The sequence below is a fragment of the Fibroporia radiculosa genome (genome assembly GCF_000313525.1).
Source record: "Fibroporia radiculosa TFFH 294 genomic supercontigs, scaffold510, whole genome shotgun sequence".
NCBI lineage: Eukaryota > Fungi > Basidiomycota > Agaricomycetes > Polyporales > Fibroporiaceae > Fibroporia > Fibroporia radiculosa.
Genome location: NW_012133216.1, coordinates 16,673 through 35,365, shown reverse-complemented (window position 1 = coordinate 35,365; position 18,693 = coordinate 16,673). Strand labels below are relative to the sequence as shown.

General features: G+C 51.1%; 6 protein-coding genes across 6 annotated transcripts; 3 read left to right on the top strand and 3 right to left on the bottom strand.

The window, feature by feature from the left end:
* Positions 1–66: 66 nt before the first annotated feature.
* FIBRA_01210 (uncharacterized protein) lies at positions 67–5,665 on the bottom strand (the record flags this gene model as incomplete). Its single annotated transcript, XM_012323088.1, has 8 exons — positions 67–1,696; positions 1,751–2,751; positions 2,805–3,038; positions 3,100–3,677; positions 3,744–4,196; positions 4,250–4,591; positions 4,640–4,870; positions 4,921–5,665. 8 exons carry the CDS (start codon positions 5,663–5,665, stop codon positions 67–69), a joined length of 5,214 nt encoding a protein of 1,737 aa, XP_012178478.1.
* A 340-nt stretch (positions 5,666–6,005) lies between these two features.
* FIBRA_01209 (uncharacterized protein) lies at positions 6,006–7,274 on the top strand (the record flags this gene model as incomplete). Its single annotated transcript, XM_012323087.1, has 1 exon — positions 6,006–7,274. The coding sequence occupies one exon, from the start codon at positions 6,006–6,008 to the stop codon at positions 7,272–7,274; it is 1,269 nt and encodes a 422-aa protein (XP_012178477.1).
* Positions 7,275–9,257: 1,983 nt separating this feature from the next.
* Positions 9,258–10,392, top strand: FIBRA_01208 (uncharacterized protein; the record flags this gene model as incomplete). Its single annotated transcript, XM_012323086.1, has 2 exons — positions 9,258–10,259; positions 10,309–10,392. 2 exons carry the CDS (start codon positions 9,258–9,260, stop codon positions 10,390–10,392), a joined length of 1,086 nt encoding a protein of 361 aa, XP_012178476.1.
* Positions 10,393–10,815: 423 nt separating this feature from the next.
* On the bottom strand, positions 10,816–11,881 carry FIBRA_01207 (uncharacterized protein; the record flags this gene model as incomplete). Its single annotated transcript, XM_012323085.1, has 2 exons — positions 10,816–11,014; positions 11,079–11,881. 2 exons carry the CDS (start codon positions 11,879–11,881, stop codon positions 10,816–10,818), a joined length of 1,002 nt encoding a protein of 333 aa, XP_012178475.1.
* A 216-nt stretch (positions 11,882–12,097) lies between these two features.
* FIBRA_01206 (uncharacterized protein) lies at positions 12,098–13,437 on the bottom strand (the record flags this gene model as incomplete). Its single annotated transcript, XM_012323084.1, has 8 exons — positions 12,098–12,165; positions 12,230–12,319; positions 12,380–12,510; positions 12,565–12,720; positions 12,782–12,915; positions 12,992–13,055; positions 13,180–13,334; positions 13,384–13,437. The coding sequence occupies 8 exons, from the start codon at positions 13,435–13,437 to the stop codon at positions 12,098–12,100; spliced, it is 852 nt and encodes a 283-aa protein (XP_012178474.1).
* A 1,425-nt stretch (positions 13,438–14,862) lies between these two features.
* Positions 14,863–18,390, top strand: FIBRA_01205 (uncharacterized protein; the record flags this gene model as incomplete). The annotated part of the gene is made up of 11 exons (XM_012323083.1): positions 14,863–15,065; positions 15,116–15,358; positions 15,407–15,564; positions 15,625–15,956; positions 16,014–16,133; positions 16,192–17,474; positions 17,533–17,603; positions 17,653–17,746; positions 17,800–17,925; positions 17,982–18,066; positions 18,130–18,390. The coding sequence occupies 11 exons, from the start codon at positions 14,863–14,865 to the stop codon at positions 18,388–18,390; spliced, it is 2,976 nt and encodes a 991-aa protein (XP_012178473.1).
* Between the last annotated feature and the right edge of the window lie 303 nt (positions 18,391–18,693).

The window sequence follows — 18,693 nt, the reverse complement described above, 5'->3', positions numbered from 1 at the left end:
CTCAATTACCAAGTTGCTGTTTGTAGTTAAAGCTAGCTACGTTGTGCTTTAGGATACATCATTACACTACGATGCCGGAGTATCTTCGTCCTTCTGAACCTGGCTTGAATCTTTCTCTCGAGCTCGCCTCTTCTTAGGTGGTGCACTCACGGACTGAGAACCATCGTCGTCGTTCGCTCTGGTTCGCTTTGTTGTTTTCCGCGTGCTTCTTCTCCGCTTGCCGCGCGTCTGCTCATCGTCGGTAGATTCTTCGTTTTTATCGTCGCCAGGTTTATAAGCAGACGCATCAGCACTCAGCCGCTGACTCTTTCTTGATGCAAGCCGACGAGAGGCTACAGCGGAAGCCTTCAAGACTGACGCTGCTACGTCAGATTCAATCTGGACAGTTTGATTTGGGAGAGCTTCCTCCTTCTGCTTCTTCACCGGAGGTTCCTCGACATCGCTTAAGTCGCTCAGTTCGCTCGCGGACATTGACGCGGTGGTAGTCAGACTGCCTCCATCCGACAAACGGCTCTTTCTTCGACTGGAACCAACAGTAGAGACAGACCCAGCTCGCGACGAGGGTGCGCGCCCTGCCGATCGCCCCGTATCCGAAAGTGCGACCGACGCTGCTCTTGGCAAATTGCGCGCCCCAGTGGATTTACGCGAAGCCGCCGATAGCGTCGGAATCGTCGCCTTCGTAACCTTGGACTTCCTCCTCGATTTCCACTGATACTTATCCCCAGGTTGGGGCCAGAAGAATATTTCCTGCTCCCTGAGGAGATCCACACTAACAAGCTGGCGTAGCACGCTGAGGAGGTATGGGCTGAAGTCCAACTTTTCAATGTTGCTAACTAATCGCGTGTCCTTGTCGAGTATTGCGGGCCCGTGATCTTGGATGCTCTCCTCTTCCATGAGCTCGCCATTGCCAAGCGAGCAACCTGGGACAAGGAAAAAGACACGCGGCCCGTCTTCTTCACGCGGAAGGCTGATCTTGTGGAAGCGGCAGTTTGAACGCGTTACGGGCGATGATGCCAGCATTTTGCGCGGGGTCACCGGCTGGGACGGACCAGGGGCGGGTTCCTCTGCACTCGCATCCGCGGCCCTCGGTGCTGGGAGCGATGGCGATGGCGCTCGCTTGCGCTCAATGGGGGGCTGAGGCTGGAACTGCAAATGCAACGGCCGGCCGTGGTGGTGATGCAGTATCCCGCTGGAATGAATAAATGGCGCTGGAAGGGTGTGATGCTGCTGGTCTGTTCGTGTAGTAGTAGGAGATGGAGGGACGATGAGGGATTCGTTGCTTGTTGCCGCCGATGCGACGGAGGACGCGCGGGAGCTTTCGTGACTGGAACGAACTGACCGACGATCACCAGCATTGCTAGCAGAGACAGGGGCATCGTTCTCATCATCACTGTGATCATTTTCGCGGCTTTTGCCCTTTCCGTTCCCCACATCAAGACGGCTGAGACCGCGCCCCGCATTGTGCATCGCAGACATTGAACGAGTCAGTCGAGGAGGCAGAACGGGTGACATGCGCTTTCGCTTGAGCGGTCTCGGTGATTCTGGGGCAGGGGCGATAACATCGTCTTGCTTGGCAGTCTTCTCAAGCGGTGGACTCTCGAGTGTCGCTGGCTCTTTGGCCCTCGTGCCCTTAACCTCAGCGGACGCGTCGTCGACGTCAGGTGCGATGGGCGGACCTGGGGATGCTCTCGGTGTGCTACGGACCGAATGACGTTAAAGATGAATCCATGGCAATAAAAATCAGATTTACCTTGCCACATCACTATCCTCTACGTATGCTTCCTCAGTGGTAGGCGCGGCCAGCGCAGCGTTGTCCTGCGGCCCCAATTCATTAATACTATCAGGTAGATCACCTTGCGGCCTTGTCTCGATGAGAGTAGGTTCTGCCATATGTGCATATTCTGGATCCACGTCCCCTTCCGCATCGATGTCATCTGCACCATCATGCACATCGACGAAAGGGTCGTTTCCACCAGGTTGTGACTGAAATTGAACAAGATTGCCAACTGTTTCCGAATCCGAAGGATATTCTAAAATCAGCTCGTCGATGTCATGTTGCTGGGCATCCTGAGGACCTGCATCTTGTGGAGTGAGGAAGGGAGATGCAGCTTGTTCGTCATTCGGATCCTGTGCGACGACCATATTCCTCTTATGGCCACTGTAATCTTCAGGCAGGGAAGTTTCTTCAGCGGCGGCGAGAGCCTCAGCTGTAACAGACTGCTTAAGCGGAGATTCGGCGAACTTGTCCTCGCCAATATCCAGTAAACGTGCTTTGGGGGAATCTAGAAGGGAATTCTCAGCTGTCAGTGGGGTGAACAGCCCACTGAGGCTCTTGCCACGGGACGGCCCATCGGATGTTATAGAAGATGCCCGAGTAGAGGCATTGGTGGCCGCTGGCAATTGCGGAGTCGCTTCGAGTTCTGCGGGAGCCGGTGTGTGCTCGACGCTAGCAGGGTCCGGCACTGTCGGATCCGCAGAAATGGGCATTGGAACACCGTCGGCTAGCATAGGATGCATCTCTGCACCGCTTGCTGCTTCTGACGATGCATGCTGTGTACCAGTTACCATCTTGTTTGGTTGCTCAGCATTCTGAAGGGAGTTGATGTTCTTAGCGAAACGTTCAGCAGTCGCTCTACTAGGAGATAGAGAGAAGGGTGATACGATATCCTCAACGACGTGGGGCGGTAACAAAGTTGAGTCGGCCATGATACTCCGCCCACAAACTCCTTCAGCCATTTGTGCGTTAGTTGTCTTGCGAATAGATTACTTAGCGAGTTATCTATGATGAGAGACCACAAACTGACCTGTTCGGTGGATCCATCCATATTTACCTCTGCCACCGGGACATTAGGTGTTGACTCAGACAAATCATCAGCGGCAATGTCTTCCAGATCGCCAACTTGCGAGGGAACAGCAGAAATAGGAGCGTCAGGCTCCGTAACGATGTATTCAACAACATTAGCCTTGACCGAGCCCTCCCGGTCGTCCATGATGACATATGGGCTAGAAAAGCGCGATGAACCAGCACAATCAGGTTCCTGAAGCAGAAATACAACTTCAGCCCGAGAACGCAACACTTATGATTGACGTGCAGCTCACCGCCGTCCGTCTGCCTTCAGTAACGGGTTCCTCAACCTCGTATTCGGTGATTTCAGCGACTTCTTCGCTCAAGACAGATACAACATCAATTGTGTCTCCCACCGGTACTGCATCTACACCAATCTGCTCATCGTCTGCCCTCACCTCGTCGTCCAGCCCAGCGGTATCGTCCGTATCAGGTATCATTTCATGAGAGAGGCAAGTCTTCATACACCCAGTCTTCTCAACCAGAAGCTCGACCTTGGGCAATACCTGCTTGTCCTCCGCGGATGAACTGGCGATACTCGCAGAATCATTAAAATCGATCTCGTCTCCCGCCCTAATTTCTGTTCGCCCGTCTCTCATAAGTTTCAATAGATCTGCGGACGCAGCTGCAGGGTCGTCATCGAGTGTCAGATTGGGTGGCCCTTCGGGTGAAGCGAGAAACTCTTCCAAAAAGCTGTCATCAAGGGCACTCTCCAGAGGCTGAGGAATGTCATCGTCTATGGCCATTTCAGTGGTGATGTCAAGTGCGCCTCCGGATGTTGGCATTGAATCCAAGTCTGCATAAAGGTCCACAGTCCGCTCCAATAACAGCTCTGGAATTGCGAACGAGGAGAATAAGCGAGAAAATTCATAGCGGAACCATCACCTAATATCCATACCTTTCGCTACAGCAGGCCTACCATCTTGCATGAGCAGTGAGAGCTCTTGTTCAAACGCAACAGCGGAAGGACCAAGACCAATCTCCGTTTGATGGCCCGAGTCATCCATCCCAGAGATAGGGAGAGCATTCGAATCGTCTTGTGGCAGCTCAGGAAAGTGTGCCGGTTCTACAGACGTCTCACTTTGAGCAACTATCGGGGCAGACATTTCAACCTCTTCAATTTTGGCATCGTTACTTTCGTAGACCTCATTCGGCGAGTCACCATCGTCATAAAGGCCCGTTATCCTCAGATGACCCGCTCCAGTCGCTATGCGACCAGATGCAAATGCGGGTGGCCAGTTCCAGTCTACATGTGAGCTGAAAGATGGACGGGGCGGAGAGTCAGTGTCTTCGTCTTCCTCTGCCGAATCCTGTAACTCAAAGAGAGTTGGATCTTCATGCGAGTGCACATCTACAACAGCTGAATTCAGCCCCCATCACTGCCTATGAAAAAGCTTGACTCACTTCGAGTAAAACTCGATGATACCTGCCTCTGAACCCCGTCGTTATCATTTTCAGGTTCTCCCATAAAATCAACCAGCGTATCCTGCTTCGATGCACCATCGATGTGAGGATCAACCATAGATATGCTCGTCTCTGCGGTTTCCGGCGAGCATAGTCTCTGGGACATCGGATCTTGCTTCTCAGGCGTCAGCGCCTCGTCTGTAAGGATGTCGTGGACGTTATTAACGATCTGGGTTCGCAGATCGCTTGTGGGTATATCAGCATCCAAGTCTTCCGCAAAAGTGCTAGAGCAAATCCGCGATTCGGGTAGCTGATTCAAAGATGCCATGTCGATTTGTTTGCCTTAAGGGAGATGTCAGAGCAGAATCAATTGCGCCAGTGAAGACATACCATGCTCTCTCAGCTCATCTAACTCGTGCACATCCTCCGCTGTTGGAACACCAAGCCCCACAACCTCTCCGCCAGTATCCTCTTCCGTTGGGAAGAGATGGGGACTGGCATGCTCGCGCAAATCGGGAGGAATGTCGCCACCAGAATAGTAGTCCTCAGCGTAAGTCTTCGGACCTACCCACGGGTCCGGGAGATCAACAGGTTGCGTTGGCTCATCGACCGGTGGAAACGCTGTCGAATCTGAGACGACGGGGATTCTCAATAATATTGCGAGAACTCACCATCAATCTCTTCTCTGAGCTCAAGGTCTCTGTCTGCATCAACGTCTTCAACCGTATAACCATTTAGTGTCACCGTCACCTGATCATGCAGCTCTCCTCCATACAACATTGCCTCGTTTTCATAATCGGCATCCTCTGGCTCAAAATCTTCTGCTTCGTGGTCTGCCTCTTCTTCATACGCCCCACTTTCTGGCATATCTGGTGCCGACGAGATGGCGAGGTCACGACTGTCCTCCTCTTCGTCTTCGTCGGAGAGCAGCTCAAATACCTGTCCGGAAGGCTGGCCCGCCTCATCCTCTCCATCCGAACCCTCCTCCGCACTAAGCGCACTTCCTTGATCTTCATCGTCTTCGGAAGGGACTTCCCACTGCTCAGCGTCCTCCTCATCTTCTGAGTCAGACGGAATGATGATGGGCTGCTCCTCGCTGTTTCCCATATCTACGGCGCGCTCCTTACCCTTCGCCGCGCGCCGGGCTACGACTTCTGCGAACGAGTCTTCCGCGACGTCTTCATCTCCGTCGAACGGGTCTGGGACCGTCACAGACTCTGCGAGCGGATCTTCCCTCCCAAGAGCGCGCTTGAGGGCGCCTGTTATGTCGTCAATCCAGGAGTCAAACTCTGGCTGGGTGAATTTGTCGTATGGGTTCAGGATGGGGGCGCGCGCCACTCTCCTAGATGAGTTGTACGACGCGGGTGTCGGATGCGGAGCTCCAGGATACCTGGGCGTGGAGAATGGTGTCGCCATGAAGTGGAGATAAAACCTAGTAGTGAAGCAGGAGGCAAGGTGGATAAAGCTTTAAAAGCTCAGGAGAGAAGAAACGCGCCACGAGCGCGAATTCAGAGCCACAATGGGGATGTCACACGTGTGACACACCGCGTTTAGATTTTGCTGTTTGTGCGTGTTGAACTTCAAAGGCTTTGGTAAATAGAGTCAAATATGGTGCTTCATGCCCCGCCCTGAGGTTGAGCATCACTCTGCACCCTAACTTCGTGCCTCTCTCATCGCCCCACTACTGTCAACCTAACCAGCTCTCTTGTGCCCATGACGGTCAGCACGAATATCGTGTATCCCATCATTGCTGCTCATGGTATACCAGAGAAATGACGATTGTATAGATCAAGTCTATGACGCCTACCGCCGGCTCACCCATGACCAGCTCATTTTATTCCTTCAAGTCCGATCGCTCCCAACGACCGGTTCAGACAACGACTTGGCGTCTCGCCTTGCGCAGTATGACCTCCACACATATCACCTCATCCCTGCCTTGAATGGCCTCATGATCACCGGCAAAGCGAATGGAATAACTAGTCCTCCTCTTCTACATTCGCCCCTGGATCCGCCGAAACAGCGCTCACGGCAAGCAATGGCACCGGACCTGCCTGTAGAAATCCTGGCGGAAATCCTGGACCACGTAGGGGACTGGGAGCTCGCGAAGGCAGTCGGTGTTCCTACTTCACTACCGGAACCACTCGAGTGGAATCGAGCGAGTGCTTGCGATCATGCCATTTTGACTGGCTACCTCCCTCTTATTCGCGCTGCCGATCCGTCAACACATCCTCCCACAAAACGCGGCGCACTCCTGGCCGCTCGCTTCTGCTATATCCACGTGCTGGAGTACTTCCTTACACAAAACCGCTCGCTTTTCCAAAGTATGTTCAAAAATGACCTCCTTCCTATTACAGCCTCTTTGTATGGACGTACTGCCGTTCTCTCATGGTGGAAATATGCCCGCGAGCAGAACCCAGACATCCTCCTTCCGCCAAAACCCACTTCAATAGCAGAGGCGATTGATGGTGCCTCTCGGAATGGGCAAGTCGCCTCCCTTGACTGGTGGGTCTATTCAGGCATTCCCCTCGAATATACCGAATTAGCGCTCGAGAATGCGAGTGCGAAGAATCAGCTCAACGTCCTTACGTGGTGGAAGGAACAAAGTGCGACGCGCGGGCTGCCACTCAAAATTGGCCGCGTGATGGACATGGCAAGCAATGCGGGACACGTTGAGGTGCTCGACTGGTGGGCTCACTCACAACTCGAGTTCAAATACGATAGGCAGGCTATATATCACGCTAGCTGTCATGGAAGGGTAGAGGTTTTGCAGTGGTGGCTGAACAGCGGCTTGCAGTTGATCTTCGATCAGGAAGTATTGACAGGGGCGACGAAGCATAATCGTCCAGATGTTTTAGGGTGGTGGGATAAGAGCGGACTTCCAATCCAATATCGTATGTGCGATATTGAGGAGGCACTGGAGGACGCTATTGGAGGTGGAGAGGCGGCTCGCGAATGGTGGAAGCGGAAAGGTGTGGATTTCAACACAAATGACAAGGAGTGGATGAAACTACAATATCTAAATTAGTATTCTCGTGATGGTTGGCTTCATATTTTGTATTTCTACGCACATTCGATACCTTGCTTCTGCAGCTGTCTTCATCATAACCGCACATCCACATGCCTATACACGTAGACTCCTATGTTGTGACACCTACTTGTGGACTGTTTTCTGCGCATTCTATCTACTGTATCACCCACTGTATCAAAATACTCAATCAATGGACACCTGCCACCTTAGTTGGAAGGAGTGAACAAGATAGGATAACTAAATTTAGGTGACAAGGGAAATTGATATAGGCATGCAATATAAGACATGCTAGTGCAAAGTTCCAAAACGAGAGATATGAGCAACCAGACTTGGCGTGCCTGCAACGGTTCACCACACCTTACATGGGAATTCTTACTGTCATGTAGCAGGAGCTCAATGGATACGGCGATTAGGCATCCTAAATGACTTGCGCGGGTGGCTTGAAAATTCGCTCACGGTACCACTTCAGCTCTGCAAAGATGTCACGAATATGTCAATGTGCTGCCACATAACGCACCTCTAATAGAACCACGTATGTCGTCCAACGCACTATAGACTGAGTGAGGCTGACGAATATCAATAAACGTCAAAGTGTTTACCGGTGCGTGCCTCCGTTGCTCAGCTCCTTCGGCATCCTGAGCCAAGGGTACCATCGGCGGCATAATTCCTATTTCACCATGGAAACAGTCGTGTCGTATCCAACTTAATAACTCGGAGTGCACTCGTACCTTTATCGAAGAAACATCTTCCAGACAGAGAAATTGTCAGAGGTCTTTGAAATCTACTGATACGCACATCACTCACCAACAATGCTAAAAGACAGAATTCTTCACCTGAGTAGAACAACACAACAAGTAAGGATATCTACCGATAATGAAGCCAATCCGTGACCTCGGGCATTTCTCCTACCAAAAATCCGCGGTCAGCATGGACTGAGTTACCGGCAAGGACACCCGTTCGCTCTTGAGGTATCCATTTTTTGATGTATCCTAGCACTTCCTGCGCCACATATTCTTTGGAGTATGGTGAATTCAAACACTCTCGAGTGAGACCAGACTGCGGATTCCAGCTCGGTGCTGTTTCAATATGGAAGGGTGAGTCAACGTACTTCGCCGTGTTGTTTTATACACCATTCATTCATGCTGATAAATTTATATCGTTATAAGTTCATACAAGAAAGAGAGGACTTACCGATTGAGTGTCTCCAGGTCTTGGTGAATGACAAATTGGATGCCATCGTCAACGAGTTCCAAGTTGCCGTCAGTAATCAGAACCTTCACTGAGCGATCAACTTGCATGACATCCTGGATACACATAGACTTACAGCTATCTCTAGCAATTTGTCCGTCCGCGGATCAAGGCCCGTCATCTCGCAGTCTATCCAGACCAATGGGCCTGAATTGAAGCCCAGTGGTTGCCGTTCAAAACTCGGCATGTTCGCGTTGAATCTTCGCGATATTACTCGACCCGAGTAAAGTGAGATTCGCGCTTGCCTATACAGAGGCCAGACTAGCCTCAGCATTCGAAAAGCTGATATATGCGTCTAGAATTGCGCACTGGGAGTCTACTATGTCGGATGAACATGTAATAGAGCGATCAAACACGACTTGTCACAACAGGTGACAGCCGCACTAACAATTTCCATTTATGGTTAACGTAGTTCAGCAAAGAAGGCTCGGTCTACGCGGCCTTGTGGGACGCCGTATTAAACTGAATGCTCCACTACCAGTCTGTGCGTCGTCTTGCACTTTACCAATTATTTTTGTATAATCCCTGATATTGTATCACCAGAATGTAATCAGTTTGCAATGACTGATTCACTATATCAGCTGGCAATGGCATTGAATACACCACCGTGCGTATTTGCAACTCGATCTGTACGTAACAATACGATTATCCTCCTACGTTTCATCTGGCAGGACCTCGATAGAAATACTTCCCGGTGACATCTCTATCTGGCCAGGGCTAGCATCCTCCAGAATGTCTTTCCTCTTCGTCGATGGCAATCTTGGCGTTCCCCAGAAAGTGCTCTACAAGTTCTACATGCTCGCGATATCCCCGTTTGCTCAGTCGTATAAGAAGTTCAAAATTGATGCGAAGAACCGCAATTCTCGCCTCGGATCGGATCCCTTGATTTCTTTGTCTGCGGTACTGCTTCTCGCCAATCCCGCTCACCAATCCGCTCTGAACGCACGGAAACGCCTAGTAGAAGCTGACCTCATCGATCCCAAACACGACTTGATATTCACGGAATCTCTCTTGACCCTCCGTGATGCTTCAAAGCAATCAATTTTATGGCACCATCGTCGATGGCTGTTACGGCGGATATTCCAACCGTTGACTCTATCCCCAGCGGCGCTCAGCGATGACGATGGAAATTCTCTCCAACAGATTGCTATGCCACCCGACGTCCTACAGCACGAATTCAGCGTCGTATCGCGAGCCTGCGATACGTACCACAGAAACTACTACGCCAGGGCTCACGGCTTCTTCTGCCTTGAAGCCCTGAACGCAATGACTCGTACTCAGACGCCAGACAAGAGATACTCCGGCCTCCTTCAGGACGAATATCAAGCGACACGGACTTGGATCGAACAACACGTATCCGATTACACGGCTGTGCAATACCTACGTAGCGTGTACGACATGTTGCTGCAGGACATATCCAGACGGGAAAGCGTACAAGAAGACGTATCCAAGAGCGAGCTGACATTCTTTGTTCATGCACAACGGCTCGTTGAAGCATACCCCGATCATGAATCACTCTGGCTCTATTTACGGGCTGCTGCGTGTATTCTCGTTCATTCTGGCGGTGATAGCGGAGTATCGCGGACGACAATTTCTGATATTCACGCTTTCGCGCGTCAATTCATACAGGAGCGAGGAAAGTCTGCTTTTGGGAATGGTCGCTGCCTCTCAGTCGCGAATGAAGGTGCAGTCCGTAATCTCGCTCACAGGTGCATCGTATGGCTAGATGTCCAGGTAAGTCAACATATTTTTTTAGCTATATCGCAGCTCACCTCCATACCAGAGTGGTGTATGTGATCTTGGAAGTGCTCGCGCCCGCAAAATCATCGCTGATAACGACAGCGTCCTTACCCCAACCGAAATCTGACAATCATACGAAATGCGCACCTTCCTAGCTTGGGAGACCATGACACGGTCCAGACTGACACGAAAATGTTCTTGATGTAAGCCTTTGCAGGCCATGCATCCTGTATACTTAGGATTAGTGTACAAATAAGACATTATGTACATGGGTGACAGGAACTCTGTACTCGTACTTTCATATAGCAGGCAAATCTGCAAGGTAATACGGATGCACAACGAAGTAATGTTAGAGGAATAAAGACTGTCGCAAGGGCCCAATAAATCAGGGAGATCATCGCTAGTATGAACAATGATGAGTAAAGCCAGGTCGCATTTACCAATCTTGGTACACTATGCTATTGCTCATTGACTACTGCGCTGGAAGTAGATGTCTGTAATTTGATATACTTAGTCTGATTGGTCCTTGCGGAGATTCTGCGCCTATCACTTACTGTCCAAGTACTTTGTTCATCCGGAACATGTCAATCCTATCGACATTAAAAAGGGCTTTGAGCTTGTCGTCGCAGAGAATCTCCTTCTTGGCTGCTGGGTTTTGAAGCCCATTCCCCTTGATATAATCCCAGAGCTGTTTCACCACTTGGGGACGCGACAGTTTTTCCACATTGAGGACAGCGACCAATGGCTCGCTGTGCAGGAGTAATGTTTGAGTCTCATATGCATATGAGAAGAAAAACATCGCACTGTACATACCTCAGTGCGTACTCCTTCTGAAATCCGGTGCCTCTCTTGCTCTTCTTCTTCGTAGCTTCTCCTTCGCCCTCCTCACCATCCGAGTCAACCGTCGCAGCACTTTTGGCTCCTCTTTTCCCTCCGCGTTTTCCTCCACCCCTCCCCCTCGTGCCGCGCGTGCTCGATGTCCTGGAGCTACGCGAACGGCCGTTTATCTCATCAGATAACTGGCGCGCCATCTCCTCGTCCGTCATCGTGCCATTAGTCTTACGCGCCTTCTTGGTCTTCGCCGGTCGAGAAGGGGCCTCCTCTGCCTCGTCCTCGCCGTCGTCCTCCACCTTTCTTCTGCGCTTTCCTTTCGTCACTGGAGCCTCCTCTTCCTCCTCCTCTTCCTCTTCCTCTCCCTCCTCCCTTACAGCTTCATCCTCCGCCTCTTCCGCCTGACCTGCCTCGCTGCTGATCTGTTCATACACGTTTGTTATCAGCTCATCAACTTCGTCCTTGTTTTCCTTCAGGAAATCCGCGGTCAAAGAAGGATCCTGGTCAAGCAGTTGCTGGCGCACGCGTTTTGCGCTAATCGTTTTGAGGTCGATCCCGGGGGCAGTTAGGATGTCCCGGATTTGGGGCTCCAATAACTCAACATTGCCACTCATAACGAGAATGGTTACGAAGGACGTGCAGAGGTACTGCAAAGGAAAATGAGGAGTAGGAGTAGGAGGGTTCGCGAAACTCAAATGAAAGCGCAGGCCTCTCGCTGTTGGTGGCTGCAGTCCAGAGAAGAAAAGCTGGGGCAAATGTAACGCGCACGTGATCTCCAGGCACATGTCACGACGCGACGCGATTCAGATTCAACCAAGATTCAACAATATCATTATCCAAGGCTGTAAGTTGACTCGCCGTGATCCATCTCCATAGCTAACATAATGGTTAATATACAGACTGGTACTCAATAAGACATACAAATACAACATCGCGACAGCACTCCCAAAGCAGATCCGCAGAAAATTCAGACAAGGTCTTGAAACATCCAAATTGATATCTCAAGCCGTGCGTTGCATATTCTTGATTTCCCCAGGGGCTGGAATAGAAACCAAGCGGAAGGGGACGCCTGCACGCAAAGATCAGAATTAGCAGTAATAGACAGCGACTGTCATCGCGAAAAGCCGACGAACCTATGTGCGAAATGAACTTATTTAAATTCATTTCCCGCGACTCCTGCTCACGGATGTCATAGTCTCCGAGAAGTTTCTTCAATGTGGTTGCTGTACATGACCAATAGCATGCCACACACTCTGGTAGCATATAGTCAAGCATACACTTACCATCAAATGCAAATAGCGAATTTAGATTGGCCGGGAATACACCGCTCTTAGTTCCGTCTGCCCTCAAGACAACTGAAAGGGTGTCACCCAGGTTGTCGACATCAAACGTGGAATTCAGTTTTCGCGCTTTTCTGATTATAAGTCAGGCTCCCGGTTCGTTTGCTGCACTAAGATGTCGAACTCACGAGTTTGCCAGCGCGTTCTCAACTTCAATAATTTGAAGCTTACACTCCCTAGATTGTTCATGGAGTGATACGGGAAGGTGGTCAGCAATCTGTCTTTGGATTTCTTCCGGGACCTGGAGAGCTAATTCCTTCCTAATCTGCTCTTTGATATCTGCCCTGTGATAGACCACAAACCCAATTACGAGTGTCCTGTGGTTGGTTTAAACGGAAAACGCACTTCATGTTTTCAGCAATATTTTGTTTGACATCGCCCTTTATCATCTTCTTGATATCTTTGATACGCGAGTCCTCATTCTCCCCGTGCTCCTTAATTTCCTGGAGGAGCGCCCGCATCTGTCCATCCACGTCCTGCTGCCGACGAAGGTGAGCGCAGCGCCAGCGTTGTGGCGCACCTTGAAGCTGAGTGAGAGCGAGAGGAAGGGCTCACCATTGTGGGGCCTACTGAGGACAGATTCACTGATTGTTCATTGATTTCTCTGAATGTTTGATCACTGCAGTGGTCACGGTCAATGTAAGTTCCATTGAAAATCAGTACAAGAAAGGATGTTATGCCTCCTCCGTGAAGAGGGAGAAAAACGACGTGTCATTCATGAGAGATACGGGACTAACACTCACATAGTCCCGAAGCTTGCTCGCATCGCGTCCAGGAGTTCATGCATGGCAATCGAGTCGTTGGTCCGGGCGATGGCAGGCGCCGCATTAGCTGTGTTAGTGGCTCTGGCGCCGGCGACGTTGGTGGCCATCATAATGGGCAGCGAGTCCGTACAGGACTGCGACAGTGAATATGATGGGAAGGATGTAGATAATGTGGACAAAAACAAGGCTAATGGCGAGCAGAACGATGCCAATGAAGGCCGCGTCGTCTGCATTCATGGTGAGCTCTTATCGAGTCGGAGCTTAGTTGGATAGTTGGACTTCGATTTCGATATGGCAGTCAGTCGTGATGGAGAAACAGAAAGAGTCTCCAGCTGACCGCCTCGCGTGTTCCTCGTGGTTGACTGCGTAGAGAAGATTCTAGAATAAGTCACACAAGCAAACAAGGTTACATAGGCGATAACTTGAACAACGTTCATCGTCCGAGGCCAAAGCCAGATTTGTCTGATAATGGCAAATTAAGGGAATCTATACATAGGTTTGCGTAAGATTGCACCCTCAGGACGCTGATGGCTATACAACACAAGTCATTACGTGTGCAAACCACAAGCCTTATCTTACATCAAGAAAAAACATTGAACCAGAAGCTGCGAGGCAACGATCCGACGCGATGCGGCTGCAGTGAGTGGCAGTCGACCTGTCGGAGTATAGCAGAAGCTAAATAGCTTGGATCAAGCAATGAGAATCCGTATGCAAAATGGAATCACGAGCATTGTACAAGAAAATATCACAGAAAAAGACATCGTACTTAGTATGCAGATCTAGACTGTGCACATTGCTGACCGCTTGTTTACAATCGAAGGCCGCTCAATCTGGATCGCACACTTGTGTACAGCTCGTGTAACAGAGGAAAAAATCATTGAATCAGGATCATATATTAATGCACGAATACTAGCTTCAGGGTACTGTATTTGCAAACCCAGCTTTGTCACAAGGGGCCATGGTTAGAGTCGGACTAATGGCTAGACGCCACGGCTACATTTCGGTAGGCTGAGACTCGCTGCTGAAATTTCAAGTTTCAGTGCGTCAAGTGCATCAGCGGGGCCTCAAACAGCCCTCGGCACTTCGATTATCGGAATTTATCTGCAAGAGTTTTGTGTGCACAACGGTGCGCTGGCGGGGGACACAGTCCTTCAAATTATGCATGCATAACGCATTCGCCTCGAACCCGCGTAAGTGCGAGTTTCATTAGCGAATGAGTAGAGGAACAATGATTTCCATGCTCGATAGATGACGGTTGAATTCTGGTAGCTGGTGGTGTGGGATTCCAGTACCGGGCGTCGGTGTTCAATTTCTCCCTGAAGATTCATCTCGCATAAGTAACCTGTGCCCTGCTACGAGACTTCGTAACTTCCCGTCCCGTAGATTGATACCGATCATTGCTGTTCATCAGGCACTATAAAATCCTCTCCTTGGATCCTCCCGCCCTTTTTCTCCCCAGCATTACCATTTATGGCATAATTTCCTCTATCTACTCGAGTGGTCACTCTTCTTTGCCAGCTGTGGTGTCGACGGTCTGGTCCCGCCGCACTGCATGTATTCGTGCCGCTAGTCGGTAAAGAGTCTAAGGTGAGTTCCTCCCGTCTGGTCCTATGGTGAGCGCACTATATGTTTGCTTCTCTAGTCATCTTAATGCCATTCAACATGAGAAACGCTGTCTCCTCCCGTCTCTTCGGGATTTTCAGGTCGTCTATCAATGGCGCTGACAAGTCCGCTGGATCGGACGTAGAGAGCCTTGGCTCTGAGAAACTTTCAGGACGCAGCGCGGAGGCCCAAAGTGCTCAAGAGGATCTTATCTGTGCGAGGTTGGCCAGCTACGCGAATGTTCCTGTCACAGACATTTTCAAGTGAGTTCGGCCCGTGTCGACCTCACTTTATCCACACTGAACCCATGCAGATTGTGTCCAGATTGGAGTCCCGACGGCCTCACCGAGGACGCTGTTCAGGCAGCCCTAGCCAAGTATGGGCCAAATGTACAATCTACGCACCGGCCGTTTGCCGCATTGTTCGTCTTATGGGCCGCCCTCATGAACCCATTCAATATCTTACTCTTGGTGCTGGCTATCGTGAGTATGGTCACCAACGATCCGGCATCGTTTGGTGTTATGATTGCTATGGTCGTCGCCTCAACAAGCCTCAGGTATGGGCACCATTCGCTATCTAATAGGATTCCACTGACGCGCTGCAGATATTGGCAGGAGATGAAATCCATGGTTCAGGCTCAAAATTTGCTCACGTCTGTTACCACTCGTGTACGCGTCCTCCGCCGTCTTCGTGACTCTGGCTCGGAGGAACTCGAAATTGATCAGAGAAAGGTAGTTCCGGGTGATGTGCTTGCAGTGACCAGTGCGTAGCTTATTCCCCCCATAACTTCTTCACCCTGCTGACCCCAGTGGCTCCGCGCAGGTGGTGATGTGTTCGCCGGTGACTGTGTCTTAATCTCCTCGTCAGCGTTGATGGTCACGCAGGCGTCCCTGACTGGAGAGATTATGGCCATCAATAAGACAGTGCGCATGTACCCCTCTGGACGGGGTGAGGCCTTTGACCTCCTTGATAATGACAATGTATGTCTCGCTGGGACGTCCGTGTCTGCGGGCAGTGGGCTCGCCCTTGTGGTGTCAACTGGTGCGGACACGTACATGGCTTCCATCGCGCAGGCGCTTGCGGAGACGCAGACGCAGAATGCCATGCAAATTGGCATCAGGAAGGTCAGCTATGTGCTCGTCGCGTTCATGGCGGTACGTTCTCCATGGTCATGGGTTGCTCTTTACCTTCATGAAGTCGCTCGCGTATAGGTGATGGTACCAACCGTGTTCATTCTTCGAGGTGCAGTCAGTCATGATTGGAAGGGTGCAGCAATGTTCGCCATCGCTGTTGCCGTCGGGATTACCCCGGAGATGCTACCAATGATTGTGGTGAGTCTCAGCTTAAGAACGGCGGTGTCCATTCTTACCCCATTTGTGCTATTCGCAGACGTCCAATCTTGCTCTCTCCGCCATCCGTGTTGCGTGTCAGAAGGTCATTGTCAAGCGATTTGACGCCATTCAGAATCTTGGCGCAGTCAGCATTCTGTGTTCTGATAAAACAGGAACACTTACCGTCGACCTCGTCCGGATCGCGACTTCCACTACCGGCTCAGGCGCGCCGTCGTCGCTCCCTCTCAAGCTCGGCTTCATTAACTCGCTTCTGCAGACCGGGACACGGAGCCCAATTGACCGTGCCATCGTTGACCACGTCAAAGAGGCGGCGACGTCACAAGTCTTTGACGATGTGCTCGGAGATGCTTACATCAAGCAAGGCGAGATACCCTTCGACTCTACTCGCCGGCTGCTCTCCGTGCTCGTTACACGGGTTGGCATACTCCACGGCGACGGCTTGCTTGTCACCAAAGGTGCGGTGGAGGAAGTTCTCGACCGCTGTGTGAACGTCTACATCCACCCGATCCCTATTTCGGACTCATACAACTCTGAGAAGACGCCCGAACCGGAGCACGAGTCACTGCGGAAGCTCAAGCTGGATGCGTCGACGACCGTGCAGCTGACGATGGATGAGCGCAAACGTATCCTGGATACCGCGGAGCGGCTGAACGAGGACGGCCTCCGGCTCGTTGCAGTCGCATGCCGCACCGCACTCGTCAAGCCATTCTTAACGCTCACCACATCAGACGAGACGGAGCTCACATTCATTGGTTTGCTGGGGCTTCTCGACCCGCCTAAGCCGGACGCCGCGGATGCGATCCGCGAGCTCGCGAAGCTCAACGTGCAGGTACGCATCCTGACGGGAGACGCTCCTGCTGTCGCTGCGAAGGTTGCGCGGGACCTAGGCATCTTATCACCACCGGAGCGTGTCGCGTCTATCGTTGAAGACGAGAAACATAAGAGCATGGGCGACGTGGAGATGTCCCCCCACGTAGAGGCCGCTGCGTTCGACGAAAAATCCCTCATTGTTACTGGCGCACAACTCGCCGCGCTTGCGAACGACAAGGCTGCGTTTGAGGAGGTGGTCGAGCGCTGCAGGATTTTTGCGAAACTGTCCCCATACCAGAAACTCCAAGTCGTGCAGACCTTGCGTCAGGGCAATAACCGCGCAGTCGCCTTCCTGGGGGATGGCGTCAACGATGCTCTGGCCATTCGTGGTGCGGATGTTGGCATTTCGGTCGATTCGGGTACAGAGATTGCCAAGGAGGCAGCGGATGTGATTTTGTTGGAGAAAAGTCTCGATGTTGTGGCGATTGGTGTGATACAGGGCCGGTTGACGTGCGTGACCGCCTGATGCTAGCGTTTTGCTCATTTACCTAGTTGTTCCCGCTTGAAGAATGGTTAATACCATCAAGTACATCAAAATGACGGCGTCATCTAACTTTGGAAACGTTTTCTCTCTCCTTGGTGAGCCAAATCGACTTGGTAGGCGCTGCTTAATGCTCATTTTGAAAAGTTGCCTCCGCATGGCTGCCGTACCAACCTATGCTCCCTATTCAACTGCTCATCCAGAACCTTCTCTACGATTTCTCGCAAGCGTCCATCCCTTGGTGAGTAGAAGCTCTTCCTGCAACCATAAAATAATTTAACAAGTGTATCTTAGGGACAATGTCGACCCAGAATATCTCATCAGACCAAACACATGGAGCGCTAAATCCATTATCAGGTTCATGGTTTGCCTAGGACCCTTCGCTAGTCCGTTCGACATCACGACGTTTTGCATCAACTGGTAAGGCCAAGCAAATCGCTCGATCTTTCTTGACTTCTCTTACTGGCCTTTTTAAGGTTCCACTACAAGATCCGCGCCCAGGACTCGCCTCTCGTTCCGCTTGCTCAGACGAACTGGTTCCTCGAAAGTTCACTGACACAGGTGCGCCATGACCGCTCTTCTACTGATATTCATGTGGTAAATGTTTGCACCCCGACCATACAGCTATTTATCATCCATATCTTGCGTACCGGGAAGATCCCAGTCATCCAATCCCGCGCGTCTACGTCGGTCGTCCTCGTCACCTTCGGGATGGCGTGCATCTCCATGGCTATTCCATACATCCCAAAGCTGAACACCGCCCTGCAGCTGACACCCCCCAAGCCGGAGTACTATGGATATTTGGCCGCGATGGTGGTGGGCTACGCGGCCGTGGTTCATGTTGTGAAGACGCTTTACCAGCTCATGTTCAAGGAGTGGCTTTAGAGCTTCTTGTACGTGGCAGAGTCGTCCATGAAATACTGTGGATTCGAGTCTCACATATTGTTATGTGTCGTTGTGATACTACGGCCGGCCATGGCGGCAATGCAACATGACGCTGCCTTCTGCATTCACGTTAACCGTTTATTCAATAACATTGAATTGTCGATCTCAAAATTACAGTACGCGAGAGCAGTAAAGATTGAACGTTTCGCACCAAATCGACAGAACAGCAGGTATAAAGGTCCGATGTTAGGGTATCGATGGCATCTGCGGCGGCTGGTGGGGCGGCGGCGACGGGTATACGAG